This window comes from Pipra filicauda, unplaced genomic scaffold, assembly GCF_003945595.2.
Source record: "Pipra filicauda isolate LSUMZ 115617 unplaced genomic scaffold, ASM394559v2 scaffold266_size1643727_pilon, whole genome shotgun sequence".
NCBI classification, from domain to species: domain Eukaryota; kingdom Metazoa; phylum Chordata; class Aves; order Passeriformes; family Pipridae; genus Pipra; species Pipra filicauda.
Window position 1 is genome coordinate 969538 of NW_024104383.1, and position 16464 is coordinate 986001.

Sequence of the window (16464 nt, forward strand, 5' to 3'; positions counted from 1 at the left end):
AAACAGGCTGCACCCAGCTGCACATTAACCCAGCCCCAGAGGGGCCTGGAGCACGGGAGGGTCCGGAGGGGCCCGGCAGCGGCCGCGCTGTGCCCCAGGCCTTGGCGGCCCCATCCCCACAGACTGAGGCAGGCAGGGAGCAGCTCTCACTCTTTATTAAGTTTATCTGCAGCTACACAAGGCTCCAGGGTGGGAGCAGGGGACTCATCCCCCTCCTGCCCAGGCTGCCCCGGACGAGGGGCCAGGACATGCGTCGGTGCTCCTGGCCCAGGGCTCTCTGTTGGATTGCTCCCAGAACAGCTGGGGGGGCCCAGGCAATGAGGGGCTGCTGCTGAGCACCCTTGCCCTGGCAGCACCTGCTGGGTTTGGGCTGGTCTAGGTCCTTCAGGTGCCCCTGGAGGCAGTTGTGGGGCAGTTTCCATGCTGGGTGCTGGTGTTGGTCGGTGTCACCGTCAGACCATGAGCAAAGGTAACTCAGCAGGAGCTCCCAGGATGGGCCCCTCAGAGGAGGCTGAACGGGCACAGCTGAGCCATGAGATACAACAGAGCGTGGACAAGGCCCTTGACCTCTCCTCTGGGCACTCAGAGCTGTCACTCGCCCCTCAAGGCTGGAGAAGCTGAACCAAAGGGGACCCAAGTGGTTGTAGCTGGTTATAGAGGCATAAATAGGAAAAGAATCCAGACTTCCTGAATTCCAGGCACTGCTCTAATGCCAAAGAGCAAATTTAAATATTTAAAATAACCAAACCTTCCTCAGCTGTTTGGGGCCAATTGGGGTCTGACAGTGCTGGTGTCAAGCACTCAGCCCTGGTCAAAGCCAGGCCCCCATTACAAATAAGGAAGGGATTAGGAAAAAGGATCTGTCTTCTTAAATAAAGAAATAAAATTTAGAAAGCATTAAGAATTACATTAACCCTCTGCTAGTTATTAATATTTACACCGATTAAAATTAGTTGATGTCACTGGACTTGCATCACCCTGGCTATGCGAAGTATGCCCAGAGGAAGACCCCAGCACACAGACAGATGAGCAGGTTGATGTTGAGGATGTGTTTCACCAGCGGCTTCTCCTCCAGGGAAGCCACGGGCAGGGGCTCAGGTTTGGGTGCTGCTGTGCTCTCGGTGCTCTCCTGCCTGCGCTCCATCCCACAGAGCCACAGGAAGGTGCTCATCAGCTTCGAGCTCCCTTTGGCCTCAGTCGCACCTAAAAAGAGAGTCAGGAGTGAGGGATGAATCTCATCAACAAAGCAAATCCCAGGAGTGTCCCGTGTGCTCCTGTTCAAAGGGTTTTGATGCAGAAATGCACCAGTGGTGTCTTAAGTGAACACTCTCACTACACTGAGCTGTAGGGACCCCTTCAGTCATCATCTTTTGGGGCTGCAGTACCTGAGCTCAGATTCTGCTGTTCCCAACAGTTTAAGCCGTGGGAACAGTAAACCAAACCTCAAAACTGAGCTGTGGCAGCCTCCCTGGGCAGGGCCCTGCTGTAGGCCAGGGGGGTTTTCTCCATGCCATACACATGTAAACTGAATTGCCCAGCTCTGGTATGGGTTGGGACACAGGACTAAGTGCTGGGAAGGCAATGCTTGTGCACAGCAAACTCAAGACTTCCCAGCAGTGGGAGAGCTGTGCCCTAACTCATTAACTTACAACAGCTTTTATAGATCAAAGAAACACTCAGCAAAAGCTGCAATGTTACATAAACAGGGTCCCAAGCCTGGCAAAACCAGGGGATTCAAATCATCACTGGAGAATGCAGTGGGTCGCTGCATATGGTTGTACCTAATACCGACAAGTACAAGTTTTAAAAAATGCAAATCCTCCTTCACTGATCTGTCAAGAGCTCGGCCCAGGGCTCTGGGTTCTCCCTGCTGCTAGAGCCGATCAGAAAACACCGCTGAAAAACAGAAATGGAATTTCATCAACATAACTGTGGTTTTCCTCCACCCTCCCCTTCTCCAACCAGTTCTCCTGGCAGCAGGTGCCACAGCACTGGTCGCTGATGTGGGATAACGGGCATGGCTCTGTGTCCCATCCAGCTCCTTGGTTTCAAGCTTAAGTAATGCCATCAAAAGATGGGAAAGAGACTAAACTCCTGCTTAGGTAAAATGTCAGGTAAAGCCTTTCTCCACCTGGAGGAGACTGAGGTCAGACCTCATCGGGGTCTGCAGCTTCCTCCCGAGGGCAGTGGAGGGGCAGCTCCAATCTCTGCTCTGTGTGAGCAGTGACAGGACCCGAGGGAAGGGCTGGAGCCGTGTCAGGGAGGTTTAGGTTGGATCTCAGGAAAAGGTTCTTCCCCCAGAGGGTGGTGGGGCACTGGCCAGGCTCCCCAGGGCAGTGGGCACAGCACCAAGGCTGCCAGAGCTCCAGGAACGTTTGGACAATGCTCTGAGAGACAGGGTGGGATTGTTGGGGTGTCCTGTGCGAGGCCAGGAGTTGGACTGGTTGATGCTGATGGGTCCCTTCCAACTCAGGATATTCTGTGATTCTCTAATTCTACGATTCTTTCAGCACACCCTGAAGCTACAGAATTCCAGAGGAAGGAGTTTTAACGTCTCTCTCGTCTTCAAAGCCTCTACAGAACGCCAAGGGTTGTTGGGTGTGGGGTTACTGAGCACGACGTTGGAGCACTTACATTTCTTCTCCTCTGCACTACTGCCAGAGGCAATGTTTAGCTCAAGCTGGAGAGCGGGGCGCTCGGCGTCGCTGGGGCAGGGGCTGACTGCCAGGTCTTGCTTGAGAGGTGGGTCCCCACGCGTGAACCAGGTGAGCCGACTTATCTGATGGCATGAAGAGGGGTGTTAAAGAAACTGCTGTCACGGCGCTCAAAGGAGCCTCAGGGCTGCCTGCAGGGAGAACACGTGGCAGGGCTGAAATCTGCCCTCCTGCTCTGAGGGGAACAGCCGAGCTCGGCTGCACTGCGGGGTGACGGTCACCGTCAGAGGGGGGTTTGGAACAGCACAGCTCCACCTCAGGAGGATGAGTCTTCGCTCTGTACTGAGGGGACATTTCTCTGTGGGCCCATCCCTGGGTGCAGGCTGAGAGTGAGTCAAGAAGGAGCAAAAAGAATGGAAATTGTGGCCAGGGAGGGACGGCTCAAAGAACTGGGGTTGTTGAGAAGAGACGACAGGTAGGAGGTAGGATTGTTTTCTTCAAATATCTAAAATACTCATTAAAGAGGGATGTTCTCAGCAATAGTGTGGATAGAGAGGGATGAACACAACATGAAGCTGGAAAGATTCACGTTGGAGATGAGGAAAAATTGCTACAGGAGGGCAGGTGAGCTCTGGACTGATCACACACCTCTGGGGCATCTCCCTCTCTGGGGATTTCTGAGTTCACCAGGACTTTTGGGTTGATCCTGTCTTGAAGCAAGAGGATGTGCTGCTGTATGATACCTCCAGCTCCCCTGCCCCTCCTTATGTTCTCTGTAGCCTCAGTACATCTACTGAAAACAGTCAAACTGGCACAAACCTGGTTCAGAGGAGTTGTGCTCTGTGCCCTGGGTTTCTCTTTCCTGCGAGTAAAAATGGTTCCTCACTAAGTTAGTAAGAGAGTTGGTAAAGATGACCCAGAAGCTGGAATTTCTTGGAAAATAGAGGGAAAAAGGCTAATTTGTCATGGATTAAACACACATGCTTGAACAACAGCTCTTGGTAGCATCTACTGTTGAGCAGTTTCCAGGGTGGGATTTATGGGACCCAAATGAGAGGTGGCAGCAGAGGTGCCGGAGCAGAGCAGGGGTTGCTGCTACAAGTGTGGTCATAAATAAAGGACGAATGGAAACTTCCATCTCCAGGTTATTTCTCCCCCCATTATTCCCACGGGTGGAACGTGGGGCATCCTGGCAACCACATAAGCAAAGCAAGGGGGAGGGGTGACGCACCATTTCGGGGGCGGGGGGCGCGGTGGCCACGCTGACGAGCAGCACGGTGAGCGTGGAGACGGCCGCCAGCACCATGGAGAAGTACAGGTAGTGCATGTACTTCACCACGCCGGGCCGGGCGTCGGCCTCGCCGCACCGGGGCTCGGGGAAGATGAAGTCCAGCACCAGCCGAACGACGCCCAGCAGCAGCCCCACCAGCAGCCCCCAGAAGGCGCCCTGCAAAGGAAGGGAGTTCTGTGCTGGAGCAAGGAGCAGCACCCGCCCTGGACCCGGGGCTGGCCAGGCTCCGGTGGAGAGGTTACCTTCTCGTTGGCTCTTCTCCAGAAGCAGCCCAGGATAAACACCATGGCCACGGGCGGCTGCAGGTAGGAGCTGATGGACTGGATGTAAATGAAGAGCTGCCCGCCCTGGCCAGCCTGCACCAAGGGGATCCACAGGATGGAGATCACAGTGAGCAGCAGCACAAAGACCCTGGGCAAGACAAGGATGCCTTTACTGTGGGCATCTTTACTGTGGGATGTTCTTTTCCCGCTGTTCAGCGTGCAAGACTCTGAGCTGCCTCACAACCATAACTCATAACTCCACTCTGGTCCTCCCCCCAGCCTGTGCAGGGTGAAGGTGTTCCCTCAGCAGGCTGTGCCAAGGTGTGTCTCTAACACGTCCCAGTTGTCCGTACCTGCCGACGATCATGAGCTCCCACTCGGAGCAACGCGGACGGAAGTGTTTCCAGAGGTCCATGGTGAAAATGGTGCTGGCACTATTAAAGATGGAAGTCAGGGAGGACATGAGAGCTGCTATCATCACTGACATCATCAGGCCCCTGAGTCCTGGAAACAGAAGGAGAAGTAGAGCTGCCCTGAGGGACCCCCAGTAGCTCCACTGCAGGGTGACCTTGAGGTCTTCTGTGAGCTAGAACAGACTTTTAAAATTTTAAAATAACAGTGATAGGGAAGTTTTAGCCCTTGGTTCTCATTGTTAAACATCTGTGCTTTATCTCTTATCCAGATTTGACTGAATGAGACTCTGGATAGGGCGTCATCTCCCATCTCTCCTGTTTCCTGCTGCCCTTTGCCACTGTCTCACCAAACCCAACACAAACCCCACTGAAATGAGTTTCAGGGTATTTTCCTCTCTGTACTTCTTTCACTCAACCTGTGGTTGGAGTGTACAGAACCCACCAGTGCCAGCACCAGCTCTTACCTACAGGCAGAAGCTCCAACACCAGCTTGGGATAAGCGATATCTGAACAGCCAGACGGGTTGCCACAGATTTTTTGGCAATTTTCCGGATCTGCACAAGCCACCAGATCTGAAATAAGCAGTGGGGAGTGAGAGGCAGCATTCCCCAGCCACAGTAAACCATGTGTCTAAACAAGTTACTCTGCTGAATGTTGTAAACTGCTTTTTAAGGAAAATGCTGGAGAGCTTGGGAAGCTTCCAGCAAATGGCAGAGGACCATCTCAACACAGAGACGTCTGGGGCTGCTGTAGCAGGATCTGCATTCTCCAGTTTGTAACTGGAAGAAAATTTTTTTGTACATTGGGCATTTGATGCATTGGAACCTCTCAACTTATTCAGTAAAGTTGCTCCAGCTCTGTGGAGGAGGCAGAGCCAGAGAGAGGGAACAGATCTCTCCCTCAGCACTTACCTGGGAAGAGAACCCTGCTGATCATGCCTGGCATTACCATCATAAAGAGGGGCAAAATCTTCAAGTAGGAGGTCATCAAGGAGCCTCCTTTGGCATGGGAGAGGTTTTTGGCAGCAAGGGACCTCTGAACAATGACCTAGGAATGAAGAAATGGGTTTGGTTGGCTGCCAGCAGCGAGGAGCTGGCTGGGATGGAGCGATCCCGACTTTGATCTCCACTGAGCTGTGGCAGTCCCAGACAGGTGATCACACGGCTTGGCTGTGGCTTTATGGTTGTTTTGGATCCTGAGCACCTTACAGGAACACAGACCTGAAAGGCACTGCTTGTGCCATCCCAGCTGAGCCTGGCAGGACACTGTGCTGCAGAACCTCATCCCCAGCTGACCATACTCAGAATTTTCTATTCTTCCTGCACTGGGGAATTCCCTGACCCTACGGATAAGCCCGGCCAAGGCAGCAGCAGGATAGAGTCCGAAATGAGCAGAGTGAGTTAAATAAAAGAGCAAGAAAACACAATAGGAACATAAAAAGGTGACTTAGAGCTTCATCTTCCTGGCTCTGATGGTGTCACTAGGAGGGATGGGAGACAGACCCCTGGAAAGCTGAGAAGGGGAATTCACAGGTGGTTTGCAAGGAGTGAAAGGTTCAAGTTAAAAAACAAACCAACCAAAAAAATCTTTATAGACTGGGATTGACTCACAAACACATTCTCATCCCTTTTTATGTTGACATGACTCCCAACATTCAGTTGTGCATATCAAGTTTTGCATTTTTAGTATTGAAGCAACCAGATTTTACTAAATTCCCATAAGAAATAGTAAATCAGTCCAGGTGATGTTGCAACCCCAAGGTATGTAATCAGCTTCAAACAACCAACAGCATTTTCTTGAAACCAACCAAAGAAACAAGCAGTGACCCACCTGGTCTGTGCACCAGTACCACAGGGATGGGATGGTCATTCCCACCAAAACTCCTGGCCAGGGAAGGTCAGAGTGAACAGGGTCTCTGAAGATGTGAAAAGCATCTTCTCTGGGCAAGCCACAGCTGCTGTTCTCCTTGCGGGTGCTGGGAATGGCATTGAAGTATTTTATCTGCAAACCTTCCAGGCCACCGACTTCAATAAAGCCTAAAACAGGTCATGAGAAGCTGTTATTGCATCTTCCTAGGTCAGAACTCTGAGTTCAGTGTCTAGTTGGCTGTGGGTAATGTTACACAAGTGGTCATCCAGTCCCACCCCCTGCCATGGGCAGGGACACCTCCCACTAGCCCAGGTTGCTCCAGACCCTGTCCAACCTGGCTTGAGACACTTCTGGGGATGGGGCAGCTACAGCTTCTCTGGGCAACCTGTGCCAGGGCCTCCCCACCCTCCCAGGGAGGGGTTTCTTCCTATTATTTAACTTGGTAAAGCTTTTATCATATTTTTAGTGATAAACCCCCAGGGAAACACTCACTGAAGACCATGAGAGTCACGGCCCCAATGAGCATGATGAGGGTCTGCAGAGCGTCAGTGTAGATCACGGCTGCCAGGCCACCTGGGGGAGCAGAGAGGCACCACACTGGGGTAAACTGGGTTTGTTCTGTTGGAGCAGCTCACACTTTGCAGAAGTTCTTGCCCAGCAGCACAAGCCGAGCCCCCAGCCTGGCCAGGGGGTTCTCACTCTGCTGAGGGGCAGTTTGGCCAAAGACACTTTGGCTGGAATTTCCAGTGGTTTGAATCATCATGAGTCACCATTTGGTCACTAAACACCGAAGTCCAGTAGAAATAATTCTACGGGAAATACATGGAAAAGCTCCAAAACAAAGCCCAGGCTGCAAAAGGAGAAGAAAGGGGGGGTGATTTTTCATCACTGGGGGTGAGCACTGGGAAAGCAATAACCTTTCTTTGTTTGGGATCTCTGCTTGCTCCGTGCGTGGCTGTTTTCCATTTGGCCACTCGTAAGCCCTGAAAGGGCATCCAAGGCTGGAGTCTTTCCGCATTACACGGCTCATTGTCCTGTAAATCCCTCACACCTCCAGAGAGCCCGAGGAAAACGGATCCTGCAAATGCTTGGACTGGAGCAGAGCTGCTCCTTAAAGCAGGGCTGACGTGCTCCCACCTAGGGTGGCCTGTGAGGGAGGTTCACTTACTCTCACCTGGCAATTTTTTCTAAAAAGGGGAAGTTTTGATTGGTCCCCCCCCAGTATCCATATTCATGGTAGAACCAGGTTGTAGGGGATGCCTACCCCAAGGACACAGTGCATGTCATGAATCACAGAATCCTGGAATGGTTTGGGTTGAAAGGGACCTTAAAAATCATCTTGTTCCACCCCCTGCCACGGGCAGGGACACCTTCCACTAGCCCATGTTGCTCCAAGCCCCGTCCAGCCTGGCCTGGGACACTGGCAGGGTGTCTCCCTCCCTGGGCAGGCTGTGTGGTGGGGAGCCCTGGCCCGTACCTGACACGGTGTAGATGGCAGTGATGGCCAACAGCCCCGCCACGGCGATGTACAGGTCCCAGTGCAGGGCCTGCTGGATGAACAGGGCCCCGGCGTACATGTCCACCTGCAGCAAAGGACAGTGGCACAGCTGCAGCCATGGCATTACCAGGCCCTTCAAAGAGTGGACATTTAGCTGGCCAAGCTGTCTCCTGTGCTGGGCCCAGCCTGGCTTGGAGCTGCTCGTGGCCCCCCGGCTCCCCTGGGCACAGCCCCTGCAGCCCCAGCCCCTGCCACCCTGCCCTCCACCAGCAGGGCCGGGCACAGGTCACTCTTCAGCCAGTTCATTGTTATTGCTGGTCACAGGGGTGACAGTGAGGGGAGGATGGGGCTGTCGCAGGAAGGGGAGAGTGCACAGCTCTCTGGGAGAAAGGCATTTGGGTGGGGTGAGCTTATCTCTTCCCCTGAGCACCAGTGAGCAGGGGGGGAGCTGGGCTGGGCTGGGCTGGGGGGGGACTGGGGCACCTGCTGCAAACTCCCCAGGCACCTCAGCACCCATCTGTGGATTCCTCCCTACTGCCATGGGGACAGGGAGGTCACCAGGAAAAGTGTCCTCGGGGCTGGGCCCAGCCCTGACCAACCAGCTCTGCAGCTACGTGAAAATGCTGCGGTTTAGGAGAGTTTAGAACAGGCAAACTGCCAACCACAGGAGGACAGACAGGTGTAAAATCATCCTGAACACAGGAATTGTATTATCAGACATTCCATCAAATAGTCAATCTTATCTAGAGGAGAACCTGAGCCTTCCTCCAGCCACCCAACCTGGCCTTGGACACTTGCAGGGATGGGGCAGCCACAGCTTCCCTGGGCAACCTGTGCCAGGGCCTCAGCACCCTCACAGGGAAGAATTGCTTCCCAGGATCTAATCTAAACTTATACCCTTTTAGTTTAAAGCCACTTTCCTTTGTCAAAAGTTTCAGGGGGGACAGAGGGATGGTCACACACCGTGTCCCACTGTGGCCCCTCTGTGCAGGAGAAGCCCCAGCAAGATCTATTTTCACGGATCCGTGCCCTGCTGGGCTGTTAATGAACAGCCACCAAGGTGTTGTGCAAGAGTTGATTCAGTTATGTATTCAAACAGGTGCAATAAATCACTGAACACTTTTCTCCTAACCCTGGACCAGTTCCTACGTCGTTCTCCATCCTAAAAAACAGCACCTGGTGTCTGCACAGGCAATAAATGGGCAAAAGGGGAAAAACTGGGTGAACAAAATCTAACAACAACCTCATCTACAATCACAGCTCCACCGTTCCAGGAATTATTGTTCAGGACTGTGGAGGAGCAAGGATCAGAATGGGAACGGTTTCAGGCATTCAGGTGCTTAATGGACAAAAAAAGAAATTGTTCTTTTTTGAGTCAGTTCTCAAAACAACTACAGTCTCTCTTCCTTGGGCATTTTGATAATAGACCCTTCCCTGCTCACCCAGGGAAGTGCCACTGGTTGAATTTCTCAGCCTCCCTGCTCAACCCACACTTCCAAAGTGAATTAAATTCAAGCCTTTTTTTCTACTTACTGATATTTTGGTGAAGATGTAGATGAACAAGTAGAGAATTGCCAGGAACACCTGAATCCTTTTGCCTCCGAAACGTTTCCTCAAGTACTCGGGCATGGTAGTGACCTGTGGAGAGACACAGCTCAGGGGAGGGATGTGGTCGTTCCCAGAGCTGCCAAGGGCTCACCCAGGGAGCCATGTGGGTGTTTGCACTGGTAGGAGACCAGAAGGGCCCTGAGAGCTGCCCTGGGTTGGTATTTGGCTCTCAATTGCTGACTTAGGCCAGCACAGCAGCTTAGCAAGCACTGGCTTTGCTGCAATGTCTGGCACAGGGCTCACTATAAACCAGGATACAGGGGCATCCATCCATCTCCTCAGGAGATGGAGCAACTCTACCCATTGCCAGGGGCTACAGAGCAGTCTGACCCCTCATTCCCCCCAGGGAGCAGCTCTGCTGCCTGTTAGCCTGGACAGTGGAGCAGCCACAGGAGCAGCCACAGGAGCAGCTGCAGGAGCAGCCACAGGAACAGCCGGGTGCCCCACGGCTCCATCCAGGAGCCACAGGCAGAGCAGGAGAGGTGCAGCCCGAGGCACACCGGTGGTACAGATGAACAGCAGAGGGACACAACACCCCCCGACCTACCCCCGATGCGATGTAGATGGGCAGGAACAGCCAGGCCAGCACCAGGACACAGAACATCCCCTGCAAATCAAGGGAAAGGGAGGTTGGAGAGGAAGGTCCAGGCTCTGATCCCGTGGATCAGCAGGGACACAGGGACTCATCTCCCCCACAGCTGGTGACTTCAGGCTGGGGCAGCAGGATCTGGAATGCCAGAGGTGCCAGGGCTGTGCCCTGCTGTGGTGACTCGTTGGGGCCCCCTGTCCAGCACGGGGAGGGCTCTCCAGCCCTGTGCACACTCACGTTCCACTCGTAGGCTGTTGCAGCAATTCCCGAGGCAGCTCCTGACCCAGCCAGGCCGATGAAGTGGCCACTTCCAACATTGCTGGCGAACAGGGATGCGCCCACCTGGAGAAGCACAGAAAATCAGGTCTGGCCCTGGCACAGGGCATTATTCTCAGCCTGGTGAGGGCACAGTGGTGCTGTTCCCCCACTCATGACCATGCATCAGCTCCACTTCCCCAGTCTCAAATGCGGGGGAAGAAGCCAGCATGTAACTGGGTCCAAAACATGGGAGTGATGTTTATTTATTTACTTCTGTTTGGACAAACAAGCTCTGCTTGGGCAGAGGTGCTGGTCAGTGTGGCTGCAGCCCAGGGGCACGGGCAGGGTGACCACACAGATACTCACAGGCCACCAGACCATCTGTCCTCCGGCCAGGAAATAGCCTTTGACGGTGCTGCGCTGCGTCTTCCACATGGACTGGGGAGCAGAAAACAGGGACAAGGATTCAGCCATTGTTTGGGGGCTGCTCAGGGCATCACCCAGAGATTTCCCCACAGGACACTGAACTGTCATCAGATGGGAGCGAAGGGTTTCCTGAAGGACAGTTGCTGCCGGGAAACCCTGGGGGAGGAGGGATGGGACCGACCAGTGCCCTGAGCCACGCACAATCTTTTCCATCATCTCAGCATCCTGATTGAATGTTTTCTGTGATAAGCGAAATAAGTCCCTCCAGATCAGAAAGGAAGGCAAATACTTTTGGGCAAGAACTGTGGAATCCACAGGTATAGGGTGCAGCCGGGAGGAATGCTTGACATGGCATGTATGACCCACGGACTCCTCTGCCTCAGACAGATTCATGCAATACCCTGAGAGTGATGAACCGCGTGTGAGGGGAGCAGCTATTCATCTCTGCCTCCTGACAGCCAGGTTGTGCTCTTGCTGTTACAAAAGCCATGCCAAAGGATGTCCTTCTGCCTTAATTATACACAGACAGCATTTTTAATTTGTGGAATCTGCTGTCGGGACCCCTGTGGACAAGCACAGGTGATTTATAGCACAGCAATTCCTTCCTGGATGAACAAAACATTATTATTAGCAATACTGTGTACTCAGACAGCCTCTTCCTCACAAGGGTTCTCAAAACCTTGGCAAACAGAGGGCTGACCAGCTCTCCAGTGGAGCGGTCAGGACACTTCCCCAGGCCAAGGTCAGGGGAACAACCTGTAAACTCCCTCTTTGCACTTGTTCAGTTGAATCCAGCGAAGTGAAGCCTGACTCCAGCCAAAGTAAAATAATTTGAGGCCAAGCCAGCCATGTTTTTCAGCATAACAAGGCACACAGGAAGGTTTTAAGAGTGTTTGCTTACCCACAGCCCGACTGCGAGGACGAAGAGGAAGTAGAGCACGAGGACAGCGATGTCGACGGGCTCCAGCGTCTGCTGGGGGAACGCGTCCCACGAGGGGGTCACAGAGGCCGGGGGGACACTGGTGGGCTCCATGGCTTCTCAGGCAGGCTGAGCACTCCTTGGTCCTGGTGCATAAACCTGTTAAAGAACAGGTGACATGCTTAGAGGAGGATGTGGCAGCCCAGGGAATGTGGTGACTGTTCCTTCAGGAATTCAGGGTTCTCAGCTCTGGCTCCAGCTGCTCGTGCCGGAGCTGTGGGGAAGGATCTTGTCTTCACCCTTTCTGTGATGTGGAGATGCTGCCAGCAGTCAGGACAGCATGACTTGGTGGGATTTCTTATGCAATTTTCTAACTGAGGAGAAACAGGTGCATAAGAGAGAAGGTAGAAATAGCTGAAATATGTGGAGGAAAGGAGCGGGATGTGGCAGAGCTGGTGATGAGAGCTTGAGGGTCCCACTGCTGCAGCGCTGCAGGACTGGCCTCAGGGAGCAGCTGCTGCCAGAACTGTGGCTGTGGAGAGCCGTTGGTGACAAGCCGTGGGAGGTGAAGGCACATGAACTGCTCCAGCAGTTTCCTCCTCCCCTCAGCTCGGCTCAGCCACACTTTGAGAGCAGGACAGGAGGTGAGTGGCATCCAGGGCCACTCAGACAGCCCCTGGCTCAGCAGTGGCTGCTGTCGGTCCCCAGAGAACCCTCAGTGCCACACAGAGCAGGTTTGGGATCGTTCCTCTTACCCTGCTGAGCCAAGGAGATGGTTCCTCCAAAGAGGAGCAGGACCAGCACTCACCAGCCCTGGCACTGCCTCGCCCCGGCAGCCCTGGCCCCAGCCCTGGTGTCACCGGGACGGCCGTGCCGGGTGTCTGCTGGTCCCTGCCCTGCACAGCTGGCCGTGTCCTTAGGCCTCTCTTACACTTGCAAGGAGACATTTATAAGCCTACCCCCTGCAAAAAGCTGAAAAAGGTGGGGCAGCCCGGGGCACTCGGCACGGGAGATGGGACGAGCAGCCAAACGAGTTCTGCCTCTGAGCCCCGGGAGGGCGGCACAGCCTGGACCAGGACCTGTCCCACAGCCACGTGTGTCACAACTGCCGCCGGCTTCACCCGGTGCTGAGGTGCAGGGACTTGCAGCACCTTGGCAGAGCCTTTTCTGTGCCTTATAAACCCCCTGGATCCCACTCCCTTGGGAGCTTCTGCCTGGCAAGGATGCAGAGCACTGATGACCAGATCAGTGCTATCTTACCTCTTTAAGAGCCAATGTGTCTTGGCTGCTGCCGAGTTTTTACTGGCATGCTTATCCTCTAACTAGGAAAAGAAAAACAGGGTTTGGTATGTCAGCCTGGGGAAGTTGCTAACCCCACTCTGGCACCTCCCACTTTCCCTCTGATACTGCTGTTTCGGGAGGCCATAGGATGACAGAATCATGGAAAGGACCCACAAGGGTCATCAAAGTCCCGCTCTGGGTTGCACTGGAGGGGCAGCCAGTGCTGCAGCTACACGCGCTCGCTCACACTCAGGATTCAGCCACACGGGTGGGCAGGGTCGTGTCTGCTCCCTCCGAGACATGTGCAGAGCAGGACAGAGCTCTGCAGGCACGTTGTGCCTGTCAGTAAACATGGAGAGGTGGGATGCGCTCCAGGGGAGGTTCCCAGAGCTGAGCACAGGTGCCTGTGAAGCTCCTCGTGCACTCCCGAGCCAGCACGCAGGCTGGTGGTAGGAAAACAGCAGAGGCGGCTGCTCTGGTTCCAGGTCCCAACTCTGCCACGGCCCAGTGGAAATTTTGCCCGTTTTGTGAATTCAGCTCACAGCCTGCTCTCCCTCGGTGCCTGGCACAGGCAGCGGCGCTTTCCTCGCCAGAGATTGTGAGGAAGGAACATCCGTGGCATTGAAATGAAGCCGCTGAAGCTGCCCTTTATCAACGGTGCCGGGGGGACGCAGCCCACGTGGCTCTCGAGGAACCCGTCGGCACCGTGGCGCTCTAAATGCCTCCTCAACAGGTTTGTTAAAGCGTTCCCAGGTCCATCCACCTCCTACAGACACCACTGCTCACCCAGGCCGAGAGCAGCCCAGCGCCAGCCCCGAACCCGACCGGAGCTCCCCCACTCGAGGTAGAAGCCGAAAGGAAACTTACTGTGCTCAGCTGGGTCTTATTCTGCTCCCCGCGCCGGGCACCACCAGGGCTCTGCCAACTGACAGGCAGCTTAAATATTGCCAGAGAATCGGGGTTTGCCAGCGGAGCTGTTAGCAGGGTCACAAGGAATGAGAAGGAATATTTATAGTCAAAGTTAAACTAATTGACCGAAGTTACTCTTTTGGTCTCCCGTGGCTCTGGTGAGAAGTGTATTATTTTCACTATCAGGGCTCTTGGGTCAAACTCCACAGAGTGCCATTCTCTTAAGCAATCTGTGCAGCTACAGAAGGGACACAGAACAATAAAAAATCCGTGCTGATGTTCTCTGGAGCTGACAGCCCGTGGCACAGGGAGGAGCTGACCGCTGGTCCTGTCCCTGTGTTTGTGCCTGAGCCTTACAGAGAGCAGGATCCATCCGGGCTGGGATTTGTAACACACTGCTGAGGCTGTAGGTTAATCCCAGAATCAAATCCCCCTCTGGGCCAGGCTGGAAATTTGTCTTCAGCATCATCTGTTTGAAGATCCTGACAAACCACTGGGGCCAAAACACACAGAGAGTGATGCTGAAGAGGGACCTCGCAGCACAGAGAGACCATGGCAGGAGGCAGCTCACAAAGCCCTGGATTGGGTGTGTGGAGCCCCAGGCAGCACTGCTGAGAAACCCCTTGCTGGGCAGGTAACCCCTGGGCTGGGAGGGCAGATGGAGCACGAGCACTGTCCTCACACAAACTTATTCCATGTCCCAACAGTGGAGTTACCAATGGGAATTTTACTGTAGGTGACCCCCTAAGGGCATGTTTTAACCTGAGAGTGGCAGGATTAGATGGAATATTGGGAAGAAATTCTTCCCTGTGAGGGAGGTGAGACCCTGGCACAGATTGCCCAGAGAAACTGTGGCTTCTCCATCCGTGTAAGTGTCCAAGGTCAGGTTGGACAGGGCTTGGAGCAACCTGGGCTAGTGGAAGGTGTCCCTGCCCATGGCAGGGAGTGGAACTGGATGATCTTCAAGGTCCCTTCCAACCCAAACCATTCTGGGATTCGATGATTCCATGAAAAACTCAGTATCTGTATTTTATCTCATGTTTCCCACTCACAGTTCTGATGAACGTAACAAGGTCTTTGAATCCTGCTGCTGGAAATGCTTTAGCTTGATCTGCTACAATTTGGAAACCCCAGATTTTCCTAAGTCATATTAGAACAAGGTGGATCCTCAAGGGCTGCAAATGCTGCCTCCCAGTCTGTGCCACTTTTTCCTGACCTCCAGCCCTTCCAGCCTGAAGTTGAGATCTCTGTCTCTTTGGCATTTTTCTTGGCACCTGGAAAATAATTAGAGATCAAGGCCATTCAAACTATTATCCAGATACTTGGAGGGAGGGTTCGAACGTGGTTCCACTTTGCCATGGGGGTGCCAGCCTGGAATCCCAGCTGTTATCCTCTTTTCACAGTGACTTACTCGAGCTTATCATTTCCTCTTTGAGGTCTTTTTCACCTTTCTTGCAGGAAAGAGTGAAAAGCCTTAAATAATCCGATGTTTGGGATTTCCAGGGTCACTGTTTCCTGGTCTGTGCCAGGGGAGGGCAGTGGCACCCCTGGAGCAGGAGCAGCCACGGCTGCACTCCCGGCGCCGGCCCCGGCTGCTGCCCAAGTTGTTATTTCCTTTCCAAGGACAGGCTTTCCTGTGAGGATGATCCCGTGACAGGGCTGACGCAGGAATTCTGTTCAGGCTGGGCTGAGGCTCCAAGGAGAGTGCCTGGCCAGTGCCAGGGCCAGGGAGGAATTACCTCATGTCTGCAGTTACCAAACCCAGCAATGGGAGCGTGCAGGGAATGATGAGGCTGTTGTGTGGGACACAGTGCCATGGGGGCTCTGGGACATCACTCTGGGGGTGGTTTGGGGGCTCAGCCCGGGCAGTGGGAGGTGTGACAGCCACACTGGGCAGCTCAGGCTCCTGGGGCTGCAGCAGAGCCAGGTGGGATCAGGTGGGATGAGCACTTCAAAGAGAATCAAAGGATGGTTCAGGCTGGAAGGGACCACGGGAGGTCACCTAATCCAACCTCCCTGCTCCCCTGGAGCATGTCACTCAGGATTGCGTGCGGATGGGAAGGAGATGCACGTGCTCAGCAGGGGCTATTTTGGATAACTCTGCACAGAGCCATGTTCCAGCCTCTGGGGAGCACCCAGGGATCGAGCAGGCTGCTGTAAAACAGCTAATCTACAACCAGGACATCTGATATGGAGCTGCTCCCTATCTATCTGCTGTTAGTGTCAGGGGAGATAAATGACTCCTGGGACATAAACTCAACCTCAGCCAAGAATTCCTTTTGAGAGGGAAACAATTCACTGGCTCATATGCTCATTAAATGTTTTCTTCTGAAGGCTGGAGGAAAAAATCCATACTATTTTAAGAATTTGCTGCTCATATTGATCACACCAGCCTGGATGCTGAGGTCCTTCAGGCAGTGATTCTGCCCCAGCCCAGGCAGGTGAGACCCTGTGTCTCTCTTCTGCAGGTGTAAAGGACCAACATT

At 53.8% G+C, this 16464-nt stretch overlaps 1 protein-coding gene across 4 annotated transcripts; it reads right to left on the minus strand.

Moving 5' to 3' along the window:
* Positions 1 to 55: 55 nt before the first annotated feature.
* On the minus strand, positions 56 to 14120 carry SLC5A11 (solute carrier family 5 member 11). Of its 4 annotated transcripts, XM_027736112.2 has the most exons (17): positions 13937 to 13960; positions 13049 to 13110; positions 11771 to 11947; positions 10810 to 10881; positions 10423 to 10527; positions 10144 to 10203; positions 9522 to 9626; positions 7968 to 8073; positions 6983 to 7063; positions 6452 to 6657; positions 5533 to 5668; positions 5086 to 5193; positions 4562 to 4712; positions 4188 to 4356; positions 3886 to 4101; positions 2635 to 2779; positions 56 to 1203 (listed from the first exon to the last, which is right to left on the minus strand). In XM_027736112.2, the coding sequence occupies exons 3-17, from the start codon at positions 11900 to 11902 to the stop codon at positions 983 to 985; spliced, it is 2013 nt and encodes a 670-aa protein (XP_027591913.2). In that variant the 5' UTR covers positions 11903 to 11947; positions 13049 to 13110; positions 13937 to 13960; the 3' UTR covers positions 56 to 982. The 4 variants fall into 4 exon arrangements, with proteins under 4 accessions (XP_027591913.2, XP_027591914.2, XP_039238315.1 ...); XM_027736113.2 differs by lacking the exon at positions 13049 to 13110 and having other exon boundaries at positions 13937 to 14120; XM_039382381.1 differs by lacking the exons at positions 2635 to 2779; positions 13049 to 13110 and having other exon boundaries at positions 1083 to 1203; positions 13937 to 14120.
* Between the last annotated feature and the right edge of the window lie 2344 nt (positions 14121 to 16464).

Coding starts and splice junctions, on each gene's coding strand:
- SLC5A11 (XM_027736113.2), bottom strand. CDS start 11,902: ATGGAGCCCACCAGTGTCCCCCCGGCCTCTGTGACCCCCTCGTGGGAC. Junction 9,627..10,143: donor CCATCTACATCGCATCGGGG/GTAGGTCGGGGG, acceptor GTCTCTCCACAG/GTCACTACCATGCCCGAGTA. Junction 2,780..3,885: donor CGCCCCCCGCCCCCGAAATG/GTGCGTCACCCC, acceptor TCATGCCATCAG/ATAAGTCGGCTCACCTGGTT.